At 41.3% G+C, this 19,098-nt stretch overlaps 1 protein-coding gene across 1 annotated transcript; it reads left to right on the top strand.

Moving 5' to 3' along the window:
- The first annotated feature begins 3,445 nt into the window (after positions 1-3,445).
- On the top strand, positions 3,446-13,382 carry LOC123035594 (ketosamine-3-kinase-like). Its single transcript, XM_044453972.1, has 6 exons — positions 3,446-3,601; positions 5,429-5,580; positions 6,708-6,805; positions 8,219-8,301; positions 10,643-10,765; positions 10,990-13,382. The coding sequence occupies exons 1-6, from the start codon at positions 3,461-3,463 to the stop codon at positions 11,326-11,328; spliced, it is 936 nt and encodes a 311-aa protein (XP_044309907.1). The 5' UTR covers positions 3,446-3,460; the 3' UTR covers positions 11,329-13,382.
- The last annotated feature ends 5,716 nt before the right edge of the window (positions 13,383-19,098 follow it).

Below are 19,098 nucleotides of genomic sequence, written 5' to 3'. Positions count from 1 at the left end.
AAATACAATAAGACTCTCTAGCTCTTTTACTTGTGAAGATATATGGAAAAGAGTAGCATTCTGGAACAACAAGCAACTCTGCATAGTTACCATGCTTCATTAAAAAAAAAAGCATGGTTTATCCAGTAGATGATCAGGTGGTTTTTACTTTTTCATAGCTTCCATTCTCCCCACTCAGTCCTCTAGCTGTTGGGGAGTATTCCATCAGCCATTGTACCTGAAATTCAATCCTAGGATGCCTAATTTCCTGCCAATGTCACCTACGTCTTTGTCATTGGTCCACACATAGAGACTAAATGGCTGGAACAGGTCTTGCAGCTGCTGCATTTTCCAGAGGATTCTGTGGTAGTTTTATGCCAGGATTGTGAGAACCATGATCCTGGGTCCAGACCACTTGACAAGCCATGGAGATATGGAGAAACCATAGAACAAATAAAGGTTTCTTATTGTGATTTCTAAAGATGCAACTTACTGTAGTAAAATACCACAACTGGGTTCAGACAATATGACAGACCCACAATGGTAAAAAATCACCATGGCTTGTTGTGTTGCCTGAACCCAGCCTCTATTTCTAATATTCAGGTGGTAAGTGTCTGTCTTTAGATAGCCAAAACAGTACCAACCATGCACAAAAGGAAAGTATCAGCTCTTTTGAGGGAAGCCAAAGGATTTCAAAAGTACAAAAACTTTAAGCAAAAGCATAAACGGGGGAACAGCTAAATGACAGCCGAGCATGCTCAGTAGTCAGGGACTGATCATTTCAGGAGTGGAGTTAAAAAATGAGTGGGGAGCTGGGGGAAACAGAGAGGCTGGAATCTTGAAGAAAGAGCACTGTATGTTGCAACATTTTGTTGCAGGACCTATTTGTTCTATCCCATTGTTCATTTACAGTGCGATCTCACACTTCTTTACTCAGGAATAAGTCCCACTGTTTTCAAGGGGTTTTACTGCCAAGCCAATGTATATGTGATGGCAGCTTAAGTATTAAGAATGGGACAAGTCTAGCGTAGCTCCCTTGCTACTTATTCTTCTGTCTTTCAGTGGCTTTTGAGAACATTATGCACTATATCCTTCTGGACTAGTTCAGTGAGTCTGGGGCACCGTATTGCAGTGGTTCTGCTCCTAACTGGATGATTGTTTCTAGAGAGAGGCACTGACTGTTTCTCAGCACTCTGACTATTCTGCTATGAGGTGCTGCAGCATTTTGTACCCAATGCTGTTATAAAGTCATTGTTGTGCGTGGGCCAGCGACTCACTCTTTGCCGACGTTCCAAAGGCCTGTGCAATCTGATGAAGGGGAGTACACGAAGGAAGTAGTTATGGCAGAGCAGAAGAATCAAAGGGGGTTAGGAGCCTTGGAAACTCCATCCAGGTCATTGTCCAGAGTTTTCCAGGCTAACCATGAGGGCAGACATGTTCTGGAAGAGACAGGAGGGGACTCAGGAGGAAGGGCCATTGCCTTGCCCCATCAGGGGAGACTTCTGGACCTCTTTGTTGCTATAGCCCAAGTAGCTTCAGTGACTCCGACTACCCTTTACCAGTTTCAGGCAGTACAGCAGTTGTAGCCACACGTTCAAGCACTTGTAACCTTTAAACTGGATGACTACAATACGCTTCATGAGGAGCTGCCCTTAAGGTATGGTCCAGAAGCTAACACAGAATACTTCAGCTTGGTTGCTGAGTGGGATGACCTGTGGTAAAGAACTACACTGGCTTCCTGTTTACCAGCAGGCCGGATTGTAGGTTTTATTGTTAGTGTGGAAAACCCTAAACAACTTAGAACAGGGATCCTCAAACTTTTTGAATAAGGGGCCACTTGAAAGGCTCCGGTGGCCCTCACGGGCTGGTGAGGTGGGGGTGCCTGGGGGCACAGGCCGGTGAGGTGCCGTTGGGTGTACGCGAGGAGGCATCAGGCACGTGCAGCGGTGGCTCTCTCGCTCGGAGATCTCCCAGCGAGTCCAAAACCATCTCCGAATGAGCGAGCCACCACCTCCCCACCTGTGCTGTGAGGCAGTGGCGAGCACCGTGCATATGGGAGGCAGGGCAGCGAACGGCGGCACGGGCCAGATGGATGGCCATGGCAGGCTGGATCGGTCATGAGGGCCGTAGTTTGAGGACCCATGACTTAGAAGCTGCCTTATTACCTGCCTTCTCTGCTATAGATAAATTCAGTCCTTGAGGATGAGTGCCACAAACTCCTCTGGGCTGCTCTGCAGTTGTTCAGAGCAAAGGATTTTGCACAATGACCTTTCTCAAGATGATATATGTGCCAACACTTTGTATTTTTAGGCACATGCGGAAGACACTTTTGTTTATGCAAGGTTTACAGAGTACTTTGCCTAATAGCAAATAGCTATGATGCAATATATTTTTGTATTGGTTTTTATATTGTGTTTTATTATTCGTGTACACCAGTTACAAATACTCAAACTTGCCTTCTCATGTTCTGGTCAATCAGTGCAAAGGGCCTGAATCAACTGACAAGCACTGACCAGTTCTTTAAAAAGTGCTTTAAATAAAATTAAAACAGTAACATTTGATGTACCATTTGGTATTTAGAACAACCAGAATTTAGTTTTTGGTTGTTGTGCAATTACTGTTATTTGCAAACCCCGACCCCTTCCCTTACTGCAACATTACTGGCAATGAGCCCCCAAACCAGGTAAAGGTTTAAGCCTATGGCACGAAGTGGAAATTCAGATCTGTGTGATTGTTAATACAGAAGCATGGTGTACTTAACCAGCTTGGAGAGTACACGTAAGTGGCTCTGTGCAGCAGGGCACAGGCCCAACAACTCCTTCATTTTGTGACTGAATCTGGACCTCTAGCAAAGTTGCACTACCGCACCAGCTACATTAAAGGGTCGTTTCGAATACTGTATCAGTCTGATTTTATGCTGGATTCACATGCAGGTTCATGGTCAGCCTCAATGTTCTGGAAGGGCCAACAACAAAATACTTGGTGGGCAGTTCATCTAGTTTACAGGCCTTTTAAAGACAAGATTGCAAACGGTCTTTAAATATGTTTTAGAAAACAAAAAAGGGGCAGCTCTCCCCATTCCTGACTACAAGCCTGCTGACCCTGGATACAACCGGGAGACGTGAGGGAGGGAGGGGGCAATGCATTCTCATTTCCTCCCAAGGCACAAAGCCACCGCAAGCTGCTCCTTCGCACGCGCGGTACTCTGAAGGCCGCATCCAATGCTACTCCTCCTTAAAATAGACCCGCAGAAAGGAATAGGATTAGATGTAGCCCTGGCTCGAAGCGGATCCGCTCTGAGGGTACCAGCCTTTCTCCCTCCCGGGGGCTCGGCAACGCCTCCCATTCCAATTGGCCGAGCCCGCACAGAGGCCTGCCCGAGAGGCGAGGAAGAGGAAGGCGGCGTAACTCCGCCCCTGCTCCGGGAACGGAACGGGCTGGGCCGGCTTCTTGGTCAGTGAGCGCTCGGCCCCCTGGCGGGATGGAGGCGGCTCTGCGGCGGGAGCTCGGCACGTCGGTGCTGCGGCCTGCGGGCCACTCGGGTGGAGGCTGCATCAGCCACGGCGAGAGCTTTCACACCGACTTCGGGCTCGTATACGTGAAAAGCAACTCCCGTGCCGAGGTGTGGGGAGGAAGAGAAGATGGGTGGAAAGAGAGAGTGTGGAGCATGGGGCCTTCCAGCCGAGAAGGACAAGGGGAGGTGGTGCAAAGCGTTGGCGCGCGGTTGAAAGGTTGCGCTACAGCGAGCCGGGGGTGGTGGTGGTGAACTCTGCCACGCTTCACCGACAATGCCCCCAGACCCGACGCCAGTCACGAGCAGAAATGCAGGAGAGGGTGCTTTGGAGATGCAGTGATGGAGAAAGAGGCCGCTTCAGCCTGTCATGCAGCTCTGAAAAGAATAGGGGGTTTGGAAGGGACAAAGACCTGTACTGCCCCTTTGCAAGGTTGACAAATTAGCAGCCCATTGGACGGCGGTACCCTGCCGTTATATTTGCTGTAGTCATGCTAAAGTCCCGCAGGCCTCCTCACTGCAGATTAAAGTTATGATAAGACATCTTGGCAGTGCTTACTTTTAGGCCGGCCTTATACTAGGATACCTTTCAAATCCCGGGATTTTGCTGTGATGAGGGACGACGACGTCGTTGACGTGTGCAATACTAAACAGGAGTACTTTTGATCACTTGCGGAGTGCCACGATTCCAGTATTGAATAATTATTACCAGCCTGATCTAAGAAGAGAATGATATTCCTAGGAACTCTTCTCATCTTAGAAAATGGTCACTTGGTTGGGAAATTTGATTGACAGAGGAGTGAAAGCTAGTATAATGAATGAAATGCGCAGACATGACCTAGCAGTTTGCTAAACAATAGCTGCTGTGTGGTGCAAATCCCATGTTTGTTCTGATTAAATGCTGAAAAGGAAGATGTGCCCAGAACAGAATAGATAGGGCCTAGCTGATAAATCTGTGTGTGCAACAACAATAGTTGATGTATATATAGAAACACAGAAATGGAGTCAGAAGGGGCCTCCTGGGCCATATTGTAGTCTGACTGCCTGCTCCAGCCGGCTCTGCTCATGGCATACCTACTATGTGCATGTCCATATGTTTCTCTTAATTCTGTTGCCTGCCTGCCTTGTCTTCTAAGATTCTTTTATATCTGGCGTTTTCTTTCTAGTTTGTGAATGAGCATAATACTCTTAAGTTTGACTTGTAACTTTCCATTCCTTTATCTTAATATGTGGAGGAGAAAAACATGTGTAGGAAATCAGTGATTGGCAGCATTCATTGGCATATACACATGCTTGTATATTTGTGTGTGAAACAGTGCTTGGGGTAACGTCTTCAGTGAAAATTCTTGTTCAGCCAGAAACTAGGAGTTGATGATGCCAAGGTTCTGGAAAGGGAACTGGGATGCAAAAAGGGTTAATTCCTCTCTCAAAAAAGGTTAATTCCTGAACATTGTGGTCTACAGATCATGTTAGGCAGTGACAGAAATTCCATAGACTTTAAGTGTATTATAAAATGTTCTAACAGTTATGTCTTACACTGTGTTATGATTTCTGTTCATCTAACCCTAAACCTCATGGAAGTAGTTGCAATGCTATTACAAGTTTATTAATTTGCAAATATAAGGGCTGCTTAGTGGGATTTAAAGAGAGCTACAATTTTCTGTTTTCCCATCTTTGGACAGCCTTAGTTATTGTAGGTCAGTGTAAGTCCAGGCTCAGTGAAAGTATAAAATGAGGCAGCTTAGTTTGTGTGTGCACTGTTGTCCTTATTTGCACAGTTATTATTCTCTTGTTTGGCATGTAACTGCTTTGAGAAAAGTATACATGTTGAATTACTCATGCTGTATGCTGTTGTTAATAGGTTGCGTTAGTAGAAGAATTAGGGAATGCTTGCATTTTAAAGTAATTATAGAGGTTTTTTCCTTTTATCTCTGACAGGCTCGAAGAATGTTTGACGGAGAAATGGCCAGTTTAACTGCTATTCTGCAAACACAAACTGTAAAAGTTCCTAAACCTATAAAGGTTATTGACTTACCAAATGATGGTGCTATATTTGTGATGGAGCATTTGGATATGAGAGGCTTAAATAGGTAAGTTTTGGTTGTTCCATTTCTTATTGTGATTTAGTTGCCTGTTTGAGGAGACAATTAGTACTGTGTAATCCACCTTTGCAGGAAACAGATTAATACTAAATCAGATGTAGTATTGACGTATTCAGTGGTGTAAACTGGAGCTGGGTATTATATTAGCATTCTAAGTAATTTTGTGTAGCCTTCTGAATAGAATGTAGCGATTATTGGCTTTCATTGAAATAGTTAGATTTCTGTTTCTTTGCTTCAATCTGCATACTTTGAATAACTCACTTAAAATGATTATATGTCAGTTTAAGGTTGAAGAAAAAGTTACCCTTTCTTAATTATATAAGATTCTTACAGTCTTACTGACTAAACTGATAATAAATGTTGAAAAAGGAAAAATTAACATTTGACCTTTAATGCATTTGGCGAGTTTTAAATATCAAATACTTAAGTCTGTATGTACTTACCAAATGAATTAAAAGTCAAATGTAAAATTTTCCTTTTTCAAATCATATAGGTCTATGCTGAATTCAGATGCATAGCATTAAGTCAATGGTAGGCTTTTTTTTTGCTCGTGTGGTAAAGTGTGCACAGGACTTCCACTTTTAACCATCATCTTATGATTAGCCAGGTTATACCTTCTTGAGTGTGATGTATGAACTTAAACTCTGGGTTGTTCAGGGCCTGAAGATTCAGATCTTTAAAAACAGATTTACAGCTGTTTGCAGAATATAGCCCGAATGGCAGCAATGGTCAGGAACTGGCACACAAAGGGAGCCTCTTCTCTACTTAGAGATGTGCCTTTCAGTATCTTAAGTGTTTCATTTACTGAGGGAAAAATGTCTGTAGAGAATCCCCACATACAATGAATTGCCTATTTTGGTTCCAACAATTTAATTAGGTTTTTTTTTAATATTTCTGTCCCATGTTTGGTGAAGACTATTACTCAAGTGTAATAAGAGAGCAAATATATAGAAATTTGAAATTAACAATAACGCAATCACAGTAGGCTATAATGCCTCAGTATATAAAAGCACAAAACAAAATGAGGAAGAAATAGACCAATACATTGATCTTTTTGCCTTTTGCTGAATATATTTTCTTCTTGCTGCTAAAACTATTGTATTTTGACTTCTTAGACATGGAGAGAAACTTGGAACACAATTGGCTGATCTCCATCTTCATAATCAAAAACTTGGAGAGAAGTTGAAGAAAGATGCAAACACTTTTGGCAAAGGTTAGCTCAGTTGTTAGTGGCAATTAAATACCATTAATTGAAGATTGTAACTATAAATGTGTTCAAATATTTTGCTACCCCTTGGAACAAGAAAATTTCCATTGAGTGAATAGAAAGATAATACAAATAGTGACAAGTTTATTCTTTGTCTATATAATTGCTACAAGAATAAACTTAAAATATGCAGCATTCCTTAGTACTGGATATCTTGTTTCCTTGTTATGCATGGATCATAGAAACTGGAAAGCCATATTCACATTGGTCCCGATACACTAAGATTACTTGGGATGATCTAAATAAGCTTCTATCCTTTCTCTCCTAAATTCTATACTTTAAAAAGTTCTATGGACTCTGCAGCTATTTATTTAACATAATGAAAAATGTAAACTAAGGCCTTTTGACTTGTAAACTTTTAAGTTGTAAAAGGACAAAAATATAATTTTAAACAGTTATCTTCTTACACTTTATTTGGAGGAGAGCTCATCAGAATATTTAAGTTGCTGTTTGCATCTGACTAAGGATCCATTTAATTCATCACCATGTTTCCAGTTGTAATAGTCACATACAGTGGTACCTTGGCTCACGAACTTAATCTGTTCCAGGACTCTGGTTGTGAGCCAAGTTAAATTTCCCCATAAGGTTCAGTGTAAATAAGGTGAATCCGTTCTGTAACTTTTTTTTTAAATCAGAAAAATGTGAAGCAAAGTGACAAAGAACAACAAAGATCGTGGCCATCTCCCCCTCCCACCCCAAGCACAAGTGCAGCCATCTCCCCGCCCTCCCAGCATGACCGAGATTGCTCCTGTCATCCCTGCACACGCCTGTCATCCCTGCACGTGGGGGGAGGGGGGGAGAGACAGGCGTGATTGCGGGCGCACTGGGGGAGGTGGAGACAGGCACGATCATGCTGGCAGGGGGCGAAGACGGCCAGATCGCAGTTGTGCTTGTGCAGGAAAGCCGGACACGATCTCGGCCATCTCTCCGCCTCCTGCCCCCAGCATGATCGCGGCCATCTCCCTGCTGTGATCTTGGTCGTCTTGCGGAGTTCATGACCCACATCAACATTTTCATGAAATTTTTGTTCATGACCCAATTTGGTTGTGAACCAAGGCATTTGTGAGCTGAGGTACCACTGTATTTATGGGACTCTTACCAGCAGGACCTGGAGACTCTGTTGCAGCAAATTATTAAAAACATGGACGGCTAGTCTGAATTACTGAAAACATAGTGGTATAGTGCATTCTGAAACTTAAAAAATTCAGTGAAGCAATCTACCATATCTGTATCTAAGCTACTGGAAATTATAAGCAAGTATAGCTAGGACATATACTTTAAAATAATAGCAGTGTTCTTCTTTTTAGTGTACTCTGCTGTTCAGAGCCGGCAGTCACCAACTTGCTCTTTTTATTTTAGGTAAGAATGAGGAACAGACAGATGTCCAGTTTGTGGAAAAATTTGGATTCCACACTGTCACTTGTTGTGGGTATCTTCCACAGGTATGCTCTGCAGATTTGTTTCTGTACTAATGGCTTTTTTACACTGGAGAAATACAATGTTAGCATGGGGGCAGGGTTTTGAGGCCTTTAAAAATTCACTTAGAGAAATCTAAGTGGGGATAAAGGTTATAGGGCTAATGATATGAGCACATGTGTAGTACTGGATTTTTGATCTTTGGCAGTTATATATCTTAGTACTGCTGTACCAGTGAGTGTCCCTTAAAATAGCTATACCCTGCAGTGTCAGACCTTGTGCTTGTAGTCATCTATTAACACAGAGCCTGGAAGCCAAAATTCACCACAACTCTGCCAGCATTTCCTGTAATAGGATACTTTTAGCAGATGGTAGAGAGCTGACTATCTCAGCATAACTAGGTTAGGATACTGCTTTGGTTGTTAATGTATGTATAGTAGTGCAAACAGCTACTGAAAGAGGAGATTAATCCATTTAAATTTGACAGCAGCAGTAATTTGTAGATGCGCGCATGCACGTGTGCATGTATGTATACATGCATGCACTGCAGTTTATGTAAATTTAATCTGCTTGCTTTTAGGTTTCTTTTCAGTGTAATAGGAACTTGGCTGTCTCTGCATTTTTCTCTTCTGTGTTTATATGCAATGGAACTCTTCAAAAAGAAAGTGTATAATTTTGTGCTTTGTCAGGGCTGTAATAGTCTGAAAGGCTGATTCACAAACAGCTTAAAAGAATAATCTTACGGTCCCTGGGTGAGCATTGCAGAAACCAGAGAATGGGTCATAAAATCCCTTGCAAGGTTGGAGAAAGTGCTCAGTCCTCAAACAGGGGAGTCAGAGACAGGGTGTATAAAAATCAATGATTAAAAATAAATAATCAGGAATCATAGAATCATAGAGTTGGAAGGGGCCATGAAGGCCATTGTGTCCAGCCACCTGCTCTTGCAGGAGACCAGTTTACACCACCCCACTGCCATTTTCTAATTTAAATCAGAAATGTTTGATTTAAATTGAATTTTGAAAAAATTAAATAATATTTTTAATAAAATGCTTTTTTGAAAAAATCTAAGGTACATTATAGTCTGAAAGTTATTCCTCATGAAATAAGGGTTCATTTTTAATTATGTAGCATGAGACTGTATTTTCATGCAGTTTTTCTGTCTAGAAGATATTATTACAGATGCTTGGTTGTACAATTTTCAGAACTGTGAGTTTGTGTCTGCAGAGATCACATGCCTCTTCTTCACAGCAAAAATATTATAATATAAACAAGTTGAGAAAAAGACCATAATTCTGTTGTTCCTTTGTAAATGTATATACACAGAATCAACCCCTTACCTCTTAAGTGAGACATTAAAAAATATCAATGAATAGAAGAATATCCTTTGGAGTGGAATAGATCTGCACAAGAAGCTAAGTTTGAGGGAGGAGGGGCAAGCAGTAAAAATGAAAGTGAAACCTTTTGAGCAGAATACTCCAAAAGTCTTTGGCTCTTTTTGTGCATAGCCTGAGGTTTTTCATATTCTTTCCCTGGGGGAGAAAACCTATAAGGACAGCAGGCCACAAAAGAGACTCAGTTTGGGAATATTTTAATGGCATTCCTCTGTCTACAGATAAGGCAGGAGGAAAAGGGGAGGGGAGGATCCTTGAGTGGCTAGGATATGAGGCATCTTGAGCCATCTTGTTTGTTTGAACTTTTTCTATGTCGCCCCATTACTAAAAAGTCTCTTGATGGCTTACAGCCACCTTTCCCACTTTCCAAAGCACTCTTGCTAGATGAAAGGAAAAGACCATCTAGCAAAAATCCCCAAATATAAAGGAAGCTGAGGTGACCGTTGCCTCTTCTGCTCTTACTGCTTGGCTGTCTTCAGCCAGGCAGGATATAGGAGTCTCAAAGCCTTGAAGCTCAGAGGTTTCCAAACAGTTAGGACACAATCAGTGAGACCATAACGAGTTTTAATACCGTAGAAGTCAGTAGGACAATATGAGTTTAAATAGACTTCTTTTTTTTGAATAAGTTTTATTCTTAATATATACCTAACAAAAAAACCCCTAAAACTAAAAAGCATCAGTCATTGATAACATCAGACCTACTTGGTCAGCCCCCCACATTTTTTCTTTTTATGTTAAACTATATAAACATATTTAAGTCTATGCGTAGTCCTGTTTCTCTAGCCAATGATAAAAAGAGTCCCAGTTTTGATAGACGTCTGTATCTTCTTTCTCCTTCAGAGACAAAGTCAATCTGTGGAGTCTAAATAGACTTCTATGACTGCCTATTTCATCCTTTTATCAGAGAACCTTGTTCTAGTGGTTGCCTTTCCTATAGAACCAAATGCTTGCTGAATGTCTGGCTGCCTATTTGCAGGTAAATGATTGGCAACAGGATTGGGTGACTTTCTTTGCCAGGCAGCGCATTCAGCCCCAGATGGACATGATTGAGAAGAACTCAGGTGACCGGGAGGCAAGAGAACTTTGGGCACAACTCCAGGTAATGAAGTTCCATGAGAATCTTAGAGGTCAATCTCACATTTGTAAAAGTGATGCAGGTTTTAGGGAACTCTGAGAAGTTAGGTATGTTTGCTTCTGTTGAAATCATTAAATTTAGGCACATGTGTTTGCACAAGATTGGCTCATTAGATACCTACTGAGTGAAATCACAAATCAGAATCCCTTTTTATTTCTTCATTGGTAACTTTTATTTTTCTTTTCCAGCTGAAGATACCCAGTCTGTTTGGTGATATGGAGATAGTTCCTGCTCTTCTTCATGGGGATCTGTGGGGAGGAAATGTAGCTGAAAATGACTCTGGACCAATTATCTTTGACCCTGCATCTTTCTATGGTCACTCCGAGTATGAGTTAGCAATTGCAGGGATGTTCGGTGGCTTCAGTGGTTCATTTTACTCTGCCTATCACAGTAAAATCCCCAAATCACCAGGGTTTGATAAACGCCTCAAGCTGTACCAACTATTTCACTATATGAACCACTGGAATCACTTTGGAGGCGGGTACAGAGGCTCCTCTATCAATATAATGAGAAATCTGGTGAAATGATTTCCCACTTCAAGGTTTTGTCTCCCTTTTTGAAAATTTATGCACACATCTCCTGGGTGTTTCAGCTGCATGACTGCATATATTTTACAATAGACCCTGACCTCGCAGCCTCTTTCCACAGTTGAAGGTTGAACCCTGCCGTGCCCCAGGCTTGGTGTCCCATTCTTGCAGTTTTTCAAACAGCTGCCTGAGGTAACCGATCTTAGATTTGCATGAAAGAGTTTTTACTGTTGAGGGTTTTTTGATAGATTAAGCTAGAGAACATTCCTCTCAATAATAGTTTGGAATAAAATGTTTGCTACCAGATTAGAAGGAAAAACCAAATAGACCCTTGAATCAGGTCTCATATTGCCAGTTATGTTTACATTCACATTCAGAGGAAAACCGATGATCTCAATGAATGGAAAGGTGTCTTTTCCTTCATAATGATATATATGAACATTATGGAATTTTTATTGTTGTTTTTCTTAGATTACTCCCAATTTGTCTTTTTTGATGAATACCAAAGGAAAGTAAAAGCCCCATGCCAATTATATTTAATTGGAAGCATGTCCTGCTAAGGCATATGAGATTTGCTTCCCAGGAGGAGTTTTCAGTGAACACTCTCTGTATGGCTCTAGTATTTTCACTGAACATTCTCAGTATGGCTCCTAGTGGCTGATGTCCATTAGGAATAGCTGGGCCATTCCTAGTCAGCTCTATCAACTTAGAAATTAATTTGCTGACCTGTAATGTTTGTTCTGTCTCTGATAGCCAGCTCCATTTATAGGGATATATAGCTGTCTCAGATTTTCGTTATTGAAGCAACTTAGTAGAATCCACGCCTTGAATTCCTTTTTATTGCTTTTTGCTCTATACACTGAGCAACCCTGACCATTTGTGAAATGAAACAACATTCCTACTGGCAGAAAGTTAAAGCATGAAAAATGTATTCTTAGTAAAGTATTTTAATTTGAATACACTGAAGGTGACAGAATTGAGAATACTGCTCTCCATTTTGGGATGTTTGTGTCCTGTAATGACTACTTTCCAACAAGGATTGCCAGCCAGTTTTCCAGTTGGGCAGTTAAAGGCATGGGCACCCAACTACAGGCAAAAAGCTGGTGAATCCCCAGTGCAACATCTCCTTGCTGGGGAAAACTTTACCAGTTGATCTTTTGCTTATCGTACTGCTATTAAGGCAGAAGAGCCCAGCCAGAAAAACGGTGGCAGCCCTATTTTGAAAGCAGATTCTGTTGCAGCACTTGTTTCTTGAAGTAAGGAAAATACGTTTCTGCATCAATTTCTCAGCAACTTAACATGGCTGACTGATATTTAAAGAACTTAATTTCAGTCCTAATTGGTACTGGCTACTCATACAGTTCATTAAGGTTTTGTCACGGCCCCCTTCTGTCTTGTTAGCAGGCATGCTGAACTGGTATCCTTAACAATTGCAAACCCTCCCTTAAGTCCGCTAAAACTGCATGGTTCCATTTTGTGGTGTACATTTGTATAAATCTGTTAATTCCCTTTGCCCCTTATATAATTATTCTGTCCTCATGTTGGGACAGCACATTGTTTGTGGAAGCAAGATTTGTGCAAACAGTGGTAAACAACTCCAGATCTCTTTAGAGATACCAGGATAGAGTAATAACTGTACCCGGATGGAATCATGCGTAAGAAGATGCTAAACTAAGAAGACATAAGGTGTTCTTTAACTGACTAAAAAACATGTTTGAGACAAGCAGGTAGAATAAAAGTTTTGCACTTTCATATATTTTCTGGTGATTCTTAAATCACCAGGTAGGTATGATTTCTAGAATTCATGTTCGTGTGGGACTCAGAATGTTTTGATTGAGTTAACATTCCACTACAGCATTTCCTGAAAGTTTGGAGTTCTGTTTTACAGTGAGAAACAGTAGCTGTTAGAAGCTAATTCAACATTGTGTGCTTTTTTTTCTCTTTGTCTAATTTTAGTAGTAATATAAATGACTGTTCTAGGTTTGAAGAAAAGCATTACTCATAAAAATGGATTGTAGTATTTCCTTCATGTAGAAATAAAATATTCTCCTGACTGTTTTATTTTCTTTATCTAGTTAGAAAGCAAACAAGATAAAATCCGTTATTACTTTCTGGTGTGGTAAACACACTGGCATAGAACCCTTCCCTGTAAACATTTTGAAAAGAAAAGTATACATATTTAGCACATACTGTATTTTATCATTGATGGAGGCAGTGGTCAGGCCTCTCTTGGAAGAAGGTGACCTTGGACCCAGAGGATGTCACCAATTACAGGCCAGTGGCCAACATCCCTTTTTTGGGCAAGGTGCTTGAGAGGGTGATGGCTGGGCAACTCACTCTTGGAGGAAACTGACAATCTACTGCCTACTTCCAATCCAGCCAGCTATGTAGATGGATACCATGGTTGATGATAATGAAAAACACTGAGAAGTCCAGGAGAATCAACAGGGTCACATTTCTCCTGTCTTCTCTCCCAGCAAAGGTTATCCCATAGGGCAACCGATGCAGTTTCCATACCAAAGCAAGACCTGAAGTCTGATTGAAATGGATCTAGATAATCTGTTGCATCCAAGAGTGCTTAGAGCTGCTTGGTTACCACCTGCTCAAACACCTTGCCCAGGAAGAGGATATTGGCAACAACCCTGTAATTTTTCTTATCCACCATGTCCAGTTTTGGCTTTTTAAAGACTAGCTTAATCACAGCCTCTTTTACAGAGGCTGGCACCACTCCTTTGGAGATTCTGATTCCATTTTCCAACTATATACTTGCTTTCCATACTTGACTATAAGTTAGGGTCCAATATCTTCCTTTCAAGTCTTCTCCCCACAGCCCTGACAAATGCTGTTTGTGTAATTTCCTGATCACCCTGGGCTGCCTTGGGGCTAATCTATATAGGTCTAGTCCTAGATTTTGGTAGCTAAAATAAAAACAAGATAATCCTATTTTTCTTGCAAGATCTACTTGTAAACATCATGGAATAACTCAACACTGATAATACAGAAAAGCATTGTTATGGATCACACCATGTTCATATTTCTGTCAGTATTGCATCTAAATTTGGCTGGTGGAGCTTTTCTGGTGGACCATTATCTTTTCATCACTTATCCATGAGCTGGGAAATACACTAGTAGTCTCCTATAATCAATTTGCAGAAGGATTTGTGGGTAATATTGCTCACATCCATTCTGATTCTGTATTAATAGTCTGCTGATGTGTCTTCTGCAACTGCTTGTCCAGTAATTGTAGATTCTTTTCAGCTTGTGAAAATTGAGTATACAGGCAAAATTATTGGGTCAGTGATTGCAACCCTGTGCACTTGTTTTACTTGCCCATCCTGACTTTTGAAAGCAGCCAGAGTTAGAGTGGTTGATTGGGTGGTGAAATGACAAACTTATTGATGTCAAGTTTCTTTTCCGATCTGCCAAAAATTGCCACAGTTTCACCTCTGTAGAAAATAAAAGCTTTGTATTCCACTGTTAAATAATTACCAGTCAGCACCAAACCCTCACTTTTGGATAAGGAGTTTGATGTCTGTTAGGAACCAAACTCTAATGCCTGGATGAGAGTGATCACATGTGTCCATTTCAGCCCAGTCTAAGGCTTGGTTCTGGAATAGAAGCAAACTTGGTTGTTGCCCTAGTGAATGGTCTTTGCCAGAAGCTAGGGGAGTATGTCCCGGTTCCTCTGGTCTCCTGGTGGCTTATATTTAAAATATAAACTACAGACTAAAAACAATCACAGTGTAGCAAAAATGATAAAAGATGCAAGACAGCAGCCAAGTAGTTAAAAACCCCTCCAGCAGCTGGCCAAGTTACTTATAAAGGCCTATCAGAATAAAAACGCCCTTTTGCCACTGGCTAAAAGAGAAGGAAAAATGGGCTAATCCATTGCCTTTAGTGGGAAGTTCCAAGTCTTGAGAGTAGCAGTACAAAAAGTGCTCTCTCATCCCTATGAAATGTGCTGCGGCTAATGAAAAAAAAACCCCTTCTCTGCAGATTGTAAAACCCAAGCATGCTTGTATGCAGTGCTTTTTTTGTCATAGAATGCACCGGAATGGAGTTCTGGCACCTTTTTTTGACAGATTTTCCAAGTTTTAAAAGTAACTTTTGAAAAATTGATGTTTGGTCCATGTGGATTTGAATCACCCTGTTGAGAGTAGCAGGTTGGCGGCAAAATAATTAAAACAGTGCATGCGGGCTGCTTGAGTGTCGAATCCGATGCATGCGTACTTTGCACTGGTTGTGATGGCGCTGCTCAGCTTGTGGCGCTGCTCAGCTTGTGATTAGTTGTGTGGTGGTGCGCTGTGCTTACTGCAGGCGGCGACTGTTATGTTTCATTACACAACTGACGTGTGTGGGTGTGTGTACAGTGATTGACTACCTGCGAAAGAAAAATAATTTCATGAGTTCCAGCACCTTTTTCTTACAAAAAAAGCACTGCTTGTATGGAAGAATGTGTGCTTTCATAGAGCTTGCTCTCAAACCAGCACTTTGAATTATGTCCAGAGTCACTGAAGCAGTTGTGATATCAATCAGTGCTTTTTTTTGTCATAGAATGCACTGGAACAGAGTTCTGGCACCTTTTTTCAACAAATTTTCCAAGTTTTAAAATGTTCAAACCTGAAAATTTGATGTTTGGTCCACGTGGATTTGAATTGCCCTGTCGAGCGTAGCAGGTCGGCAGCAACATCATTAAAACGGTGCATGCGGGCTGCTTGTGTGTCAAATCCGATGCATGCATAGTTCATCCACGCTGGTTGTGATGGTGCTGCTCAGGTTGTGATTGGTCATGTGGTCGTGCACTGAGTGCCTACTGCAGGTGGCAACCGTTACGTTTCATTACACAACTGAAGTGTGTGGGTGTGTGTACAGTGATTGACTATGTGCGAAAGGTAAATAACTTCATGAGTTCCAGCACCTTTTTTCTTACAAAAAAAGCACTGGATATCATTGTTGCAGAACAATCTGGTAGCATTGTATTGAACCAGCTGAAAATTTAAAAAAGGTGTTAAGACAGTCCTGAGTAAAGACCATTCCAGCCACCCAAATGGGATGTAAGTAAAGCAAGGGTCACCATGGCCAGATCAGACATCTCCAGCTGATTTTCCTCAGCCATACAAACTCTGAAAACCTGGGCATCTGGGGTCAGAGCTGAACCTGGAAGTGCAAACTTGAGCCTTCAAGAGGAGTATAACTTCAATTAGTACACTGAAAATCTATTCCCTGATCTGTTTTTGATTAACCAGATGCACCTGTCACATTTAGATTAGGCTTCAATTTGTCCCTTTCCAGCCCATCACTGATTCAGATGCAATTGAGCCACTGTGGTCAAGAGCATTGGACTGGGGCTCAGGATATATTCTAGTCGCCACTCAGCCATGAAGTTTGCTGGGTGAGTGGGCCACTAACTGACTCTCAGCCTATAAAGAACCTCACAGCTGTGAGGATATAATGGTGAGGTGAAGGGAAAAAAACCACAATATAAATGTAAGAATATACAATAACAATATATTGGCCATGGTAATCTTTTAGATCACTTTGACAGAATGGGATGGGGTTCCAGACTTTTCATGTGGTTAGGTTTCAAAATGTGGTGTTGGTGGTCTTTCATTCAATCTTTTGGTCTATGCACATGTGCACCTACCCCAAAAGATTGTGTTCCACTAGCAAGTGATGATATTTCCCTTTAATTGGGTATTTTATTCTACCATTGTTTAATCAGATTTGTTAATTTAGTTGTAAACATGTTAGTGACAATTGCTTGTATTTAACTTCTAAGTATTGTAGCTTTTTTTCAGAAAGGAAAAAGCAAAGTGCAGTTTGCAAATTGTGCAAAATAATTAAAAAAACTCAACTTGTACAATCCCTTGCCTCCTAAGATGCCACACTGATCTAATGATAAAATCAGCACAGTGAAGTGTATTTCCCTCCAATAGTTTTGCTTTTCTTTCTATTCTGTATGCCCTTTTGTTCTGAGGGCAGGCATGTTTGTTTAGTCATAAGCTGTTGTTCCAAACATACCTATGCTTGCTATTGAAATATAGGCTCTTAAATACAGTACTGGTCTGCACACTGGCTTGTCCGTTGCAATCACTTTGCAAGAGAGCCAGTGTGGTGCGGTGGTTAAGAGCCTGGGACTGGGACTCAGACGACCTGGGTTCTAGTCCCAGCTCAGCCATGGATCCAACTGGGTGACTTTGGGCCAGTCACAGACTCTCAGCCCAACCTACCTCACAGGGTTGTTGTTGTGGGGATAAGATGGAGGAGGAGAATGATGTAAGCTGCCTTGAGCCCTTTGTAGGAAAAAGGCAGGATATAAATCGGAAAATAAATAAAATAAAAATCTTGTTCTGCTTCTCTGATTACTTTCAAAGGGGCACAGACCACTGGGACCAATTTTAAATTGTGGGCCAGGAAATGATGGCCATTTTGATGGGGAGAAAGTGCAATTAAATGCATCAGTGTACACTATGGCCCCATACTTTCCATAACTGGAATGGATTGAATTGTACTCGTAATATTCTGCACACCTCCATGCAAGAACTTACTTTCCTTTGTATATTATCACATTTATTGTGGCAAGTGCTTGATAATCCCTTTTCCTACTACCCTTAATTGTCAATGAACAGCAAAGCTTATTATGTATATGAACATCAACGCTTAGAGAACAGTAAAAGTTGAATGTGATAATTTGTGTGTGTGACACATGGCCTATCCATTAACTATCTTCCAAGAAAAGGCACTCAATGCATATTCTTGATGTTTTGTCCATGCTTTTTGCACATGCTCAAAATGCTTCTCACACCAATGTGTCAGTTTTTGAAAGCAAATACGGTTTATGAAGCTTGTTTTAAATTTAGAAAATACAACATGATGAGCATCAAGTAGCGACCGGACAACACAACAGGGTCTTTTTCGACTGAGATGCAGATAAAATAGGGGAAGGCTTATGGTATTAATGCATTTTGTTACTAGTTTATTTATTTTTTATTAAAACATTTCTATGCTGCCCCTTGCCGAAGCCTCGGGGTGGCTTACAACACAATACAATAAAATACAAAAATAACAATATAAAATTAACAATATAAAATAAATAACAATATAGAAGTCGCCCTGGCCAGATAAATAAGCAAATATTGTTAACAATTAAAATGACGTTTAAATAAGTTACAGAAAGCAATTAGGCAGCATGCCTACGTACACCAGTTGATGGGGTAAATGGACAGAGAGGGCCTGTTAGACTTTTATTATGTTTGTGGGTTTCTCAGAGGTAGGCATTTAGCAAATTGTGTGAACACAATTTTGGATCCAGCTGGGCTCTTATGATCTTACCAACAGACTGACACAGTCTAAACCAAGTTTTAAATGGAAAACCTATGGCCATGGTGCTCTCCATGCCTGAGAATCTATGTAACGAAAACCTGAGATACTTCAAAATACACAGTTTAATTTCAGACCGGAAAACCCAAGAAGGATCGCGGTTGACTAGAAGCCCTCCACGGTCGCAGCCAGGCGCTGGGATCATAGATGAGGCAGCTAGAGGGGAAGAACTTCATAATCCCTGGCAGGGAGTTAAAGTCTCTATGGTGAGCTTGCGTCACATGGGAAGCGGAAATGCGTTTTAGTATTGGCCAAATTGTATCACATGAGAGAAGAGAGACTTCCTGGGTATTGGCCGCCGCGAGGTAGAGCGGCACGCGCTTGTTGAGCAAGGACGGGATTGGTGCGTGAGTGGTCAAGGGGGCGGGGCAGCGTGCCGGATGTGCCGGG

This window comes from Varanus komodoensis, unplaced genomic scaffold, assembly GCF_004798865.1.
Source record: "Varanus komodoensis strain SLA01 unplaced genomic scaffold, ASM479886v1 scaffold7_1, whole genome shotgun sequence".
Classification (NCBI taxonomy): Eukaryota; Metazoa; Chordata; class Lepidosauria; order Squamata; family Varanidae; genus Varanus; species Varanus komodoensis.
The sequence above is the reverse complement of the archived record's forward strand: the minus strand, read 5'-3'. Positions and strand labels throughout refer to the sequence as shown.

What these genes read in the sequence shown, in the direction of transcription:
- LOC123035594 (XM_044453972.1), top strand. Translation starts at nt 3,461, where the DNA reads ATGGAGGCGGCTCTGCGGCGGGAGCTCGGCACGTCGGTGCTGCGGCCT. An exon ending in TGCAAACACTTTTGGCAAAG is followed by an intron (nt 6,806 to 8,218) that starts GTTAGCTCAGTT and finishes TTTTTATTTTAG; the next exon opens with GTAAGAATGAGGAACAGACA. An exon ending in AACTTTGGGCACAACTCCAG is followed by an intron (nt 10,766 to 10,989) that starts GTAATGAAGTTC and finishes TTTCTTTTCCAG; the next exon opens with CTGAAGATACCCAGTCTGTT.